The sequence below is a fragment of the Anolis sagrei genome, chromosome 1 (genome assembly GCF_037176765.1).
Source record: "Anolis sagrei isolate rAnoSag1 chromosome 1, rAnoSag1.mat, whole genome shotgun sequence".
In the NCBI taxonomy this organism is placed as follows: domain Eukaryota; kingdom Metazoa; phylum Chordata; class Lepidosauria; order Squamata; family Dactyloidae; genus Anolis; species Anolis sagrei.
This window is the reverse complement of record NC_090021.1, coordinates 240,344,671-240,357,841: the sequence shown is the minus strand read 5'-3', so window position 1 is coordinate 240,357,841 and position 13,171 is coordinate 240,344,671. Positions and strand designations below refer to the sequence as shown.

General features: G+C 39.8%; 1 protein-coding gene across 3 annotated transcripts in view; it reads right to left on the bottom strand.

Annotated features, from left to right (window-relative positions):
- Positions 1-3,474: 3,474 nt before the first annotated feature.
- RASSF7 (Ras association domain family member 7) overlaps positions 3,475-13,171 on the bottom strand; it is a 135,180-nt gene continuing 125,483 nt past the window's right edge. For 2 of the 3 annotated variants that reach the window (XM_060769507.2, XM_060769499.2), the window contains exons 4-6: positions 9,897-10,065; positions 9,296-9,391; positions 3,475-7,118 (exon numbers count right to left, since the gene is read on the bottom strand). In XM_060769507.2, coding sequence (XP_060625490.2) covers positions 7,087-7,118; positions 9,296-9,391; positions 9,897-10,065 — 297 coding nt within the window. In that variant the 3' untranslated portion in view covers positions 3,475-7,086. Of the gene's footprint in view, positions 7,119-9,071; positions 9,392-9,896; positions 10,066-13,171 lie in introns of all 3 variants that reach the window. The other variant, XR_009631076.2, reaches the window with a different exon arrangement.

Sequence of the window (13,171 nt, the reverse complement as noted above, 5' to 3'; positions counted from 1 at the left end):
TGAACTGGGGAACCTAGAGAGGCCCACAAACACTTCCGGAAGGGATATTTTTTGCACTGTGGATGGGTGAAACTGTGGAGACAAAGTTCATGGATAAGGAAATCATACTTTATTATTTTATTGCTTATTCACATTCCTTTTCTCTCAATTCCTATCAACTGTTTACTCACAAATTGTCATGACTGGAAAAAAAATCATTGCTATTACATTGCACTGTTTCCCTGCAATAGCAAAATGCAGCTGTAAGTAGCTTCCAAGATCAGTTGGTGAAGTGGGCAGAGACTTGTTTAAGAAGAACTATCTTTGTTATCTCTCATGCAGAAAGACTTCTACACTGATGAAGAACTGTATCCTCTACCTTCCCACTCACAAAAAAGACGTATGAACTGCAAAGATCAATGCTATTGCACGTGTTTGGTATGCAAAGACCAGCAGTGACAATCGCTTGCAACTACAGTTCTTAGAAAACTAGCGCTTTCCCATTATCCTCCTTGAGACTTCCTCTGGTAATAGATAAAGCCAAAATTCACTGTAGGAACAGTGAGTGCTATCAATAGCAGATATACTTGTTAAGTGTTGTTGAGAAAAGGGGGTAACAGTACATAACAAATGAATCAGTAGATAACAAATGAAATATAACAAGTTCAAAGTTTAAAGTTGATAACAAGTGCCTCTTAACCAAAAAAATGAATTAATTCACTATTTTGGGAAAGATAATAACTAGGTCAAAATTAGTAAGATTTAACTAGTTAAATGGGGGATGCCTGGCTCGATAGTAGTACGTGTGAAAAAGATCTTGGGACAAGTTAAGCAATGTCATACGGCGGCTAAAAAGCTAGTGGGATTTTGGCCTGCATAAATAGGAGTCTAGTGTCTAGATCCCAGGAAGTCATGTTATCTCTCTATTCTACCTTGGTCAGACCACACCTGGAATCACACGTGTCCAATTCTGGGCACTGCAGTTTAAGAGAGATGTTGACTCTAAGCTGGAATGTGTCCAGAAGAGGGCAACTAAAATGATCAAGGCTCTGGAGAACAAGCCCTATGGAGAGTGGCTTAAAGAGCTGGGCAGGTTTAGCTTAAAAAGAAAAGGCTGAGAGCATACATGATGAAGGCCGTGTATAAATATGTGACGGGAAGTCATAGGGAGGAGGGAGCAAGCTTGTTTTCTGCTGCCCTGGAGACTAGGATGTGGAACAGTGGCTTCAAACTACAGGAAAGGAGATTCCACATGAACATTAGGAAGAACTTCCTAACTGTGAGAGCTGTTCAGCAGTGGAACTCTCTGCCCCCGTGTGTGGTGGAAGCTCTTTCTTTGAAGGCTTTTAAGCAGAGGCTGGATGGCCATCTGTCAGGGATGCTTTGGATGCGATTTTGCTGTTTCTTGGCAGGTGGTTGGACTCAATGGCCCACGAGGTCTCCTCCAGCTCTATGATTCTATAAGTTATTATCAAGCATTCTGTATGAACTGTATGACTGTGGTCTTTTGTACTAAAATACAAATAACCTTTATGGACAGAAAGTACCAGAGAAGTCTGTTTGCTCCTATCATTGCCTTCTCATCAGCTTTATTGGGGGGTTTAGTAGCAGATCTAGTTTCAGTGTTGTTAGGGTTTGGGAAGAGGATATAATCACTTTAGGAAGGGAAATGTAAGCTTAACTATAAATGATGGCTGGTCATTTTGCAAAAACAGGCCAGCATGATCTGATTATTTGCAAAAGGAGTCTGCAAAGGTTATTAACTTTGCTTGTAAAAATGGCATGCAAAGCGCTCCACAGAAGGCAAAGAAGAGGCTGTCGCCAGCCATAGGACAACAGTGAAGCTGTATTGTCTGACTGAAGTTGTCTATGTACTAGTTATGCCTGAGGCACTCTTCTCCATTTTATAGAAAAAGAAGGGTGTTATAGTTATGAGGTATATGTCTATGATGTTGCCCAGGTCTATGAATATAACTTTTATTCCCAAATAAAATAAAACTCAGGAATCTTGCCAGAACGACCATATACATCCCTCTTCCATTTTGCCACTCTTTTAGGAATCTTTGCAGCCATGCCTCACAAAACTCTCCTATTTTCTAGCCTTTAAAATAATAATTCCCCAAAGAATTATGATCGTCCCATCTCTATTGCTTCTCTGAAGCACCATGCCTGGAAATTTGAGCACTGAATTTGGATAACAACAAAAAACACAGTGAAATGTTGAGATACCCAGCATGAAGACCTTGTAAATTATGGCTACCACGGATAAGTATTCATTTGCCATTTAATCTAGATTTTTATTTCTAATGCTCCTCCCAAAGAGTCCAATATGAACCCAATGTGCTGCTGTTAACTGAAAAGAAAAGCTATATTTTCTAATATACAATGGGAAGCTACTTCATTTCTTGATTCCCGAAAAATTATGTAGTGACCGAGGATGAATCTACACTGTAGAATCGATGGAGTTGGACACAATTTAAACTGTCATGGCTCACTGCTTTGGGATTCGAAGAGCTGTAGTTTTATATGGTCTTTAACCTTCTCTTCTAAAGACTTCTAGGCTCTCTCCAAACTATAAATCTTAGGATTCCATGACACTGAACCTGGCAGTTAAACTGGTGCCAAACTGCATTATTTCCACAGTGTAGAAATGGGGCTACAAAATGGAGTCCACAACATGCGAGTGTGGAGAAGAGCAAACCACAGACCACCTATTACAATGCAGCCTGAGCCCTGCCACATGCACAATGGAGGACCTTCTTATAGCAACACCAGAGGCACTCCAAGTGGCCAGCTTCTGGTCAAAGGGCATTTAATAGATTACAAGTTTGCAAACTTTGTGTTTTTTTTTTGTTTTGTTTTTTAAAATACAGTACAACTGTTTGGTTTGCTCCTGATACGATAAATAAAATAAAGAGTGTAGATGCTCCCTGAGTGATACAGATGTCAGATGTTATGGGGAAGCATGATTCCTAGATGTGTTGAGAGTACATATTATAATTATGATTGACACTATTGACTTAAAGAGGGCTAACTTTGTGACACAGATAACACATAAAATGGCTTGTTAGATCAATGCCTAAGTGTGTATGTTTTTCTCATAAGTCATAAGGAATACTGTTCTTATTCTTTAGCTTCAGGAAGTATGCCAGAAACATTACAACTGCTTTATAAGGATCAGTGTTTCTAATAGGAAATGCGTAAAAAGTAAGCTTTTGAGTGACATTCCCCAAGTGGGCATTTCGAAACAAGAATTGTCTGAGACAGGTGCCTTCTGGAATTGCTGCAATTATATAAATGTTCAAATACAGTACTGATTTGAAACTGTCATACTGAAGGGTCGTTTGCCAATCTGAGTTGTAGAAGACAGAACTTTCTGCCGTTGACCACAGGATGTAGGGAATGCTGTACTGAGAACATACACCAGAGGGTGGCAGCATTGCCCTCTACTTCAGTAAGTTTGGTCACAAATAAAAAGATCCACATTTATGAAAATTGTTTTTATGGATTTTATTACAATTTGAAATCAGAAACTATATATACATTCATACATGGAAAATGAATCTTTTTTCCTAGCTGGAGAACAAGGGAAGTCACATTTCATAACCATGATATACAAAAGAACATTTAAAAAAGAGAGCGCGACCAGGGCTTCCAGAGCTAATTCTGGTCACTCAAACAACCATTCAGCCATTCCTCGCACATCTAGATTTGCTTCCCTTGGCTTCACAATGAGGACATATGACAGCTTTGGATAACATAAATACAGGGAGGTGGGAATGTTGTTTTATTGATTAAATCAAGAAGTTGTGGGGAGGGGGGATCCTATTAGTTAATATTATTTCATATCCTTTATCATACTCCAGTAAAATGCATCTGTTAAAAAAGCAGCTCCCACCACAAAGTTGGAAAATGCTGTTTGCTTTGTCCTCACTTACTGTAAATCCAATAAGCATTGTTTAAATAGAATCAAGCTTACTACTTGATCTTGGGCTCCATTCCCATCCTTCCCTGGCATCAGAGTCTAAGATAGAGGCTGGCAAACTTCAGAGGCCCAGCAAGCAGTGATCTTCTTTGGACTGCACCACCTCCTGAAATACTATTCCCTTTACATCGATTCAACACTGGAAGTGACCAGTAGTTTGTTATATTTTTTTAATGATCCTCAATAAAACCAGGTCCCCAAGTTGCTCGAGAAGAGAACCAAACTATAAGTGTATTGGGTCTATTGGTTTAGATTCATGGACAAGTAAAGTGGAGGAAGGTAATCATGATGCAGGTAGGCCCCTGTGACCATCATAAGAAATGTGGAATCCACTGCTCAACATTTGGAAATAATTTGAAGGTTTAAGTTGAGGCTGAGGTAAAAAGAACTGAATTAAAGTGCACTAGAAACCAGTTCTTTGTAATGGAACATGCCAAGGCTTTCATTCAGATCTGGTAAAATGAGCAGCCCGCCTTTTCTAAATGTTAAGCACCAAAGTGCTTCCTCCTGATACACAGCACACAAGCAGAAGGAAAGGAAAATATGTTGGAAAACCTTTCAGCTAGTTTTTACTAATGCTGAATCCTCTCTTTTGCTGAAAGATGCAGCCACTCTGCTTAGGGAAAGTATGACCATTTTTAATTCATATTTTTGAACTTAAGGATCCATCTTGTGTGACTCATGCAGCATCTGTTATAAAAGGTGGAATGGCTGTATGTCTGAAGCAGAAAACCAAATTGCTAGCCTGACAGGAGAGGAGCAGCTCAACATTCTTGGCCCTTCCTAATGCTTCCTAGTATGGTACCTAGAGCTTCTTAGCACTTACTTTTTATACTATATAATAAATAAGCTTTTATCTTTCCATATAATCCCACCTTCCTGATGGTATGTTGGTCTTCCACATTTGTATGTATGATCTTTGTGGATTTGATTAAAATGGTCTCTCTGGGAACCTCTAGGCCCTTTGAGCAAAAGTTGACCATTGAGTTGTGCTGGAGGACCTAGACATTCCTAGCATTTTCAGTCACAGTTTTTCATTTTCATGGGGGTTCTGTACCCCAAACCCAAGCAGCCTAAGTATGGGATCCAGGTACTCAAAAGGGCAGTTTGTCTATCTGCTGTTTTCTCCTTAGGCTGGTGAAAAGCCAGCATTAGAACAGAGGTGCTATGACCCCCTCCACAAAGGCACTGGATGACATGTATTGAAAAGTAAATTAATTTGTTTCAAGTTTTCTATTCAAAAACAGCGCAACAGTGCACTAGGTAACCTGCAAGAGCATACTGTGGGCCCATACTGAGGTTCACATTAAATTGGGAGATGGCACATTCAGCTTCACAGCTTATTTTGAGGTGTGGTTAAATTGGCAGGACACAATAGCAAGCAAAGCTTGAAATGTACTAAAAAGCAAAAATGGGTGCCCAAGTATCCACTATTGGAATAATAATGAGATATTAAATATCATTGAGTACTGTATTATATACAATAATTAGTGTATAATATAGTACTCAATTATATTTAATATCTTGTTACTATTCCAATAGTGGATACTTGTCAATTCAGGACACAATAGCCACACTACTGACTAAAAGCCCTTAAGGCAAAGATGAACCATATTATATCTTTTTTGGGAACCACATTATCAATTTTTAAATTGGGAAGTAAGCATTCAAGTGCACTCTCTCTCACTCTTGTTCTCTCACATAGAGACATCATTTCCTTCTTTCCTCATAAAATGCTCAGCAGCAGGATGAATGGAAAGTGTATAATGAAGTGAAATCGCAACTGTGAATAGGGAGGAAGAAAGACATTAGTTGCCCCCCATTGTAGCTTTCCATCTCCTGCTCCTCACTCAAATCTCCAAATGGGTTGTCACACCTAGCAGATAAGGCTAAGATGTCTCCTGCATAGGACACTACAAAATGGCAAATAGAAGGACAGGGAAGTCAAAAGCAGCGTCTTAACCGATCTCCTTTACTAAACCTTGATTCTGCAGATGTGTTATGTAGGCTTCACCCAAAATATCACCCATTATATGAATGTACATCATTTATAATGCCATGTTGCACAAGGGCTTCACTGGGTGGCCCTTTTGTTGAATATGAATGAGAAGACTTGTAGAAACTACTTTGCAAATGTGAAAGATCAAAATATGCAATCCATCAGGAGGAGACACCTAACACAAGTTCAAGGCTGTCCAAAAGTCACCTGTGACTGACCCACTGGGGGAAATCTACTTTTACACATCCTGGGCTTGGAGACAGCTTTGAAGTTAAGACTTCTTCATATACTACATCACATGACTTTAAAGACAACAAAAAGGCTTATATCTATAGGCCGAAGCAACTTAAATCTCTGAAAGCAAAACTGGATAATATCACACTTGGCATGATCCCTAAATGGCAAGATAGTGCTAGCACCTCAATTCTATTTTACCAGATCTGAAAGCTCTTCCCTGAAATGCCTTCTGGATGAATAACAACAAGGTGGCCTTAAATACTATCCTAAAGTGACTTGTCTCTTGTGTTTATATTTTCATCAGAAATGGAGCAAAGTTTATTTCTCCCATCCCAACTGTGTATTTCCAGAAACATAAAATGATGAAAAAAATGCTGTTCAACAATGTACGCATGCAGGCATGCAGGAGCACTACAGTGCATTGATACAATACAGTGAGGAATTCTGGCCTTCGTTGTACGGCAGTAATCTTGCAGAATAGCCTTCCGAATGGATGTAGAGGACTTGCTAGTGAATGTTTTGGACAGTTCATCCCCAGCAGGCTTCACGCCCCTCCAGGGCAGTTGATATTGTATGTACTGTTATGTGTGATCAAGTCTTAAAATAGGGAAGGCTATATAAATTTTCAGAGAAGCCACAAACAGCATCTTCATTTTAAATTACAACAAAAGGGATTTCAAAAAATACACCCGGTTTATTTCCTCCAAATGGATTAAATACCCTTTTCTTCTTTTTTTCTAAAAAAAAAGTCTTGCAAAATATTTTGCTCATCCATCTACACCCATCCATTCCTCATAAAAAGAATTCAAATACATACATGAAATAGAGGATTTTTTTCCTACATAGTTATATTCGCAAGGCAATCAGTCCTTCTTGGCTGGCCTTTTTACCTCCAGATGCTCTGCTTTGTCGGTATGACTGCAAGACACACAAAAATAAACGAAGTGATCCCATTATGATGGCTCAGTATTTGATAAAATGAGAAGATGACAACAGAGAGTGGAGAGAAAGAACCTAGTCCATGCAATTCACTTTAAACAAAAACACTGACATACCCAGTGTTCACAACGGCTTGATCTATTTGAAATGAATGCAAATGTTTGGTAGCTTCTAAATAAATGTTAAGTATGTGACAGAAGGATGCAAAAAGGGTTATCTTAGATGCATCATCACAATGCTGAAATCCACACAATATCAAACACAAGCATAGTCATCTAGAAGAAAGCAAGGCCATGTTTCAGTTCTCATAGGTTCCCATGATTGAAAATGAGTAATAGGCTAACGTTCTCAAAAAGCATCCACAAAATTTAATACAAAACCATGGCCAATCAGAAACAATTTGAGGAGATCTGCTTGATTTAACAAAACAGCCATAAGACAGATGAAAGGGAAATCAGATAAATATACAGATGTTATAGCATAACAGAAAACTGAAGGGTTCCTGGTTGGTTCTGATAACACTATGTAACATTTGAAAGATTTTCTGTTCCCGGTTTGAAAGTGTTATTTCCATTTAATTGCGTGGTACTTACTTTGAAAGTAGTTGTTATACTCTAGAAAGTTTGTTTTTGTGGCTAACACAAACTAGGTTGAATTGGCTAAGACTCAATGAAAAACTATAGCAAAATGTGCTGTGGGATGTCCCACAGAAACAAAGTTTTTGAAGTTTAATAAACTTTTTCCATGTATTTATGACAGAACCAATTAGGAAATAAGATTTATATCCCAGGAACAAAAATTGTGTTACGTAGTGTAATAAGAATAAAGAATCCAAATCCATGAAAAATGTTTATCAGACACATAAACACAGTCTGGGGTCGGTTACTCCAATTTTGAGGATTTGGCTTTTCCCCATCCTTCTTATGGGCCCAGTCAAGGAGAATAACCAAAGAGATCCTGCTGGGATATAAAGAGACCGAAAGAGAAGCATGGGAGTTCCTTTGTTATTGTAGTATTTCTGCATCCACTTAAATGATTGAACTTTGCCCAGGGGGGAAAAAAGAGAGCTGGAGGGATATCTGTTTGGAGAGGGGGGAAATATTCAGAGCAGGATGCTTAGTCCATCATCTATTTTGAACCAACCAGACCATGACTTAAACAGTAAGCCCACTGCTCATTCCTTTCATGGTCACTGCACTAATTCCATATGCTGGCTTTGAACTGAGAAGTTAAAAATGGAGACAATTTTTTGTGCACAAAATCTTTTGGAATAAACATATTGTCCCTGAGCTGATTTAAATACTTCCTATGGACTCTTGCGACCTGCAACTCCACTGTAAAAGGCCTCCCTTTCACTTCCTGTACAGCACCTGATTTTATTTGTCTAAAGGCCTGAGGAGTTGGGAACTGAACCTTAAAACTGTACAGATCATCCTGGGTATGCTTTTAAGTATTATGTTTCATATCTTCATGAGAGTAAAACACCCCTTGCCCCCTATTTGATGAAACTGTACAGGAAAAACAAAGTTTAAGATTGTGAGGCACACATTGTGTATGAAGAACAAAAAACAGGAGGGGGGGGGATCCTATTGCCATAAATTGTGTTAAGAGTCCAAGTAGTTAATCCAAGTGTGAAACTAATTTCATGCACATGGCAATTATCTTTTAGTAAGTTTTAAAATCTGCTTGATTGTGCAAGCACCCTCGACTGAATAAGCAACAGTGAGAAAACTAAACCAATAGTTCCCAAACAAGAAACCATCCTGCAAGCAGCCAGATTGTTAACTGGCAAACATCTGTCAACATCCCATCCTCCACCTGGCATGCAGTTAATGGGCCACATCCAGACTTGGTTCTGGCCTGCAATTTCAGACCCTAGAAGTAATGTCCAATGATTCTGCCTACTTCTGTTCTCAACCTGTTTTCCCTTACCTTTGGTAACTGCAGCTCCTGATAGTTTTGCAAGGGAAGCAAACCACAACTGTTCTACAGAAGGACAGAAAGGAAGAGAGAAAGACTGGGAAGCCGAAGAGATTGCACACTCCTTGCAGGCGAAAGTTGTCTCCAGCAGAGCAAGGTTAGAACATGAGCAGCACTGCTTGGCAAGACCAGGCATTAAGCACACCAGAGGCTTAGACCAGTTCAAACATACACACCCTCGGGGTTCAAGCTGGACACCAGGGGGTTCTGGAGGTTCCGCGGATGGCCAAGGAAGTGCTTGGCTGTGGCTCGGGGAGGCGAGTTGGAGAGATCTGAAGAAGACAAACACATGACAGTTCAGTCCACAAGAAACTCACTTCTCCAATCAGAAGAGCCTGCCTTTTCAGCAGCAACAATTCAAAATGCATTTACTTAAAGCTGCACTTTAGTGAAGCAAGCATACCCTTACTTTCCCACTCAAACAGGGCAATCTCTTATCAATAAGTATCTTAGCAACAATATCCAATAGTGTTGAGATTCAAAATCCACAGAACAATATCCAAACTGTAGCCAAGTTAACTGTTCTTTGACAGGCAGCACTATAGATTTCTGAAGAAGTTTCTACTGCTGACTGATTGCTTCTTTTGCCAGATAATTTCAAAGCATTTTCAAAGGAAGCAATTTAACTAACTGAGCACCATGAACTCCGGTTTTAGAGTTGCCAAAAGTTACATTGCAACTCATGGCCAGAAAATAGTATAATAGCACAGCATGAGAAATGGGTCTCCTGTCTCCCCTCCTCCCTTCTCCACCCATTCACTTGATTTGTGTTCCAACCTCCATTTCTCTGATGAACTGGCAGCTCAGGGTTAGTGTGATCCAGCTGGGGTTCTGCCTCTGATCTGGCCTGTGGAGCAGTCACCATGGCTCCTGTCTGCTGGATGAACTGCTGCAAGTTACACTGCCTCAGCTCCTTATTTAGCTCCTCCAGCTCTTGGTTCTGAGCCTGCAAGACAGAGAAGGAACAGGCAGGGTGAATGCCAAAGCTATCTGCATTTGTGATCAGACACTGCGTAAGGAAGACTTCTGATTCCATCCCAGCCCCCTGTCAAAAGTTAACAAATGTATCTCTATTGCTCAACTATGAATAGAAATCTTCTAGAAATTATGGATAATGTTAAATGTTTTAACTTGCATTGATTTTAATTCTTAATTTAAATGTTTATTTTAATTGTTTGTGTCTTAAGACATTAAATGGTTGCCTATATATAAAGCCACCTTGAGTCCCCTTTGGAGTTGAGAAAGGTAGGATATAAATAGGGTAAATAAAATAAAATAAAATAAACAGAATGTTAAAGAAGCAGGTATAATGATAGCTGTTACTCACCCATTCCAAAAACCAAGGAGCTATTTATTTATTTATTTATTTAAATCATTTATATTCTGCCCTTCTCACCCCAAAGGGGACTCAGGACGGAGCACAACATACAAACGGCAAACATTCAATGCCGGGACATGAATAAATTATATGCATACATCAACTTTAAAAACATTTGTCCAAACAATTAAAATACATTTTTTAAAACCGTCTCGATCGTCTGCATCAAATCTAATTGGCCTGGTAAGATTTCCTATTGCTGCTTTATTGCATTATCCTGAAAGCTTGGTCCCACAGCCAAGTTTTTACCATCCTTCTCAAGGACTGGAGGGAGGGGGCCGATCTAATCTCACCAGGAAGGGAGTTCTATAGCAGGGGGGCAATTGCCTCCAGTTTCTTTTTACGCTGAAGTCCGTATCTACTAAAAGCCCAACATTTAGTGTATGTGTATGAATGTTACAGACAGAACTCCAATGTACATCCACCAGCTTTAGGAAATTGGTTCCAGGTTACCAAAATGTGTAAGTCTGCTATACATTATTTTGCACTCCCCCCCAAGCACACTTTTACATTCCACAAATGTCTCCATCCCCATCTGGTGGGATGATAAATTTCCCTGTTCTTTCCCAAACTGGCTGAACTCCTTACTCCTCCTGGCCTGAGGTCACATTTACTGGCACAAGAAGGAAAGCTGGCATAGTCTTGCCCTTTTCCTGATGCCCTGAATTTTAAGTAAACCAGCCACTGTCCATCTTTCAGTAAGACTGAGAAGAAACAAAACCACCAGGAAAGAATTAAGGGGCGGGGAGGGGGCGGTTCTGCTAGTTTCTCTGTGTTGGTCAGGCAAAGAAGAGGGGAGATTCAGGGAATGCCCACCACCTGCACAAATAAATGTCTTAGTGAAGCATATTTCATTTCTTGTACAGTCAGTCTTCAACATTAGGTGGTTAGGGGTACCAGACCTCCATGAAAGAGAAAAACTAAAAATAAATAAATTGATACTTTTTGAAAATCTGAGCAAAAACTGCTTTTGGAATTGCAAGGTTTTCTATGACTATATGGTCAACTTCCACTGGAACAGTGGTTCTCAGCCTGTGGGTCCCCAGATGTTTTGACCTTCAACTCCCAGAAATGTTAACAGCTGGTAAACTTGCTGGAAGTTCTGGGAGTTGTCGTCCAAAACACCTGGTGATCCACAGGTTGAGAACCACTGCACTAGAAGCTGACCACAGAAATGCAGGCATTCTCTCTAGAAATCTCTAGCACAGTGGTTCTCAACCTGTGGGTCCCCATGTGTTTTGACTGACAACTCCCAGAAATCCCAGCGTTTACCAGCTGTTAGGATTTCTGGGAGTTGAAGGCCAAAGCGTCTGGGGACTCACAGGTTGAGAACCAATGGTCTAGATCCTCCAGCACGACTGAATAAAGGTCATCATAGAGTCATACTGGAAGACCTGGAAATTCTTTTAAAAAGTTTTAAAATAACTCAATGAATAATCAAATCTGCAAAAGTAAAAACCACAAATATGGACAGAGAATGATACTAATTATTATTGACCATAATAAAGTGAACACTGAACAATGATACTAAGACATTTGAGCATCAATTCCTCAAAAGGTCTAGATCATGACCCAAAAGAAATCAAAAAGACATCAGACATTTCAACATCCAGAGGGCCTTGAACGCACAAAATAAATCTAATCTGAAAATTGACTTTATCGGCATAAAACATCTGCTGACAAAGAAACCATCTTGGTTATCACAAAGGCCAGCTCAGTGCTAGTACAGTCTATTGGGAGGACCATTTCTATTGGAATTCAGCAAGAAAGAATATCCTAAATATGTTTTTGGATCACTGAATTGCAAACATGAAGCATTGTATCATAGAAATCTTGGCCAGTTTGTTGTTGTTCATTCGTTCAGTCATCTCCGACTCTTCGTGACCTCATGGACCAGCCCACGCCAGAGCTCCCTGTCGGTCGTCACCACCCCCAGCTCCTTCAAGGTCAGTCCAGTCACTTCAAGGATGCCATCCATCCATCTTGCCCTTGGTCGGCCCCTCTTCCTTTTGCCTTCCACTTTCCCCAGCATAATTGTCTTCTCTAGGCTTTGTAGGCCAGTTTAGGATTTACATAATAAAGGCTAAGATTTTAGGAACACTTCCTTGGACAACAATTCAAGAAAACCAATCTGTTTAGAATTAGTGTGTTGGCCTGTTACAGGCCTGTTCTACTGCATTCTTATCTTCTCATAAACGAGGTGTAATAATATTTAAATACAAGGGAGTACAAATGATGGTACATACTGGCCTACTATGATGATTAGAGAACCATCTGACAAATCAACACTTGTAGTTCATTGTTCTAATCCTGACAGTGCCTCAAGGAGGCAGTCTAACCATAATGCAAAATACTACATGTGGATTGCAGTGAACAAAATGTTACCACATAATAACTGGATGAAACCAAGAGTCACAAAGAATGTAAAATATAAGCACCCGGCTCAAATTAAAGTATTCCTGCATGCATAGTTTCTGGAACTGCATTTAAGTGACAATGGTTTTGCATGTTACTTTTGTCTCCCATTGTCTGGAATTATTTTAACAGGTTGTACAAAGTGGCCTAAAGACATCCGATATGGAATCCACCATAAATTGACAGGTGACCCTGCAGAGGTGTGCTCTCTTCCACACACACACAGAGATCAGTCATCGTGTCATTCTAATAGGCAAAA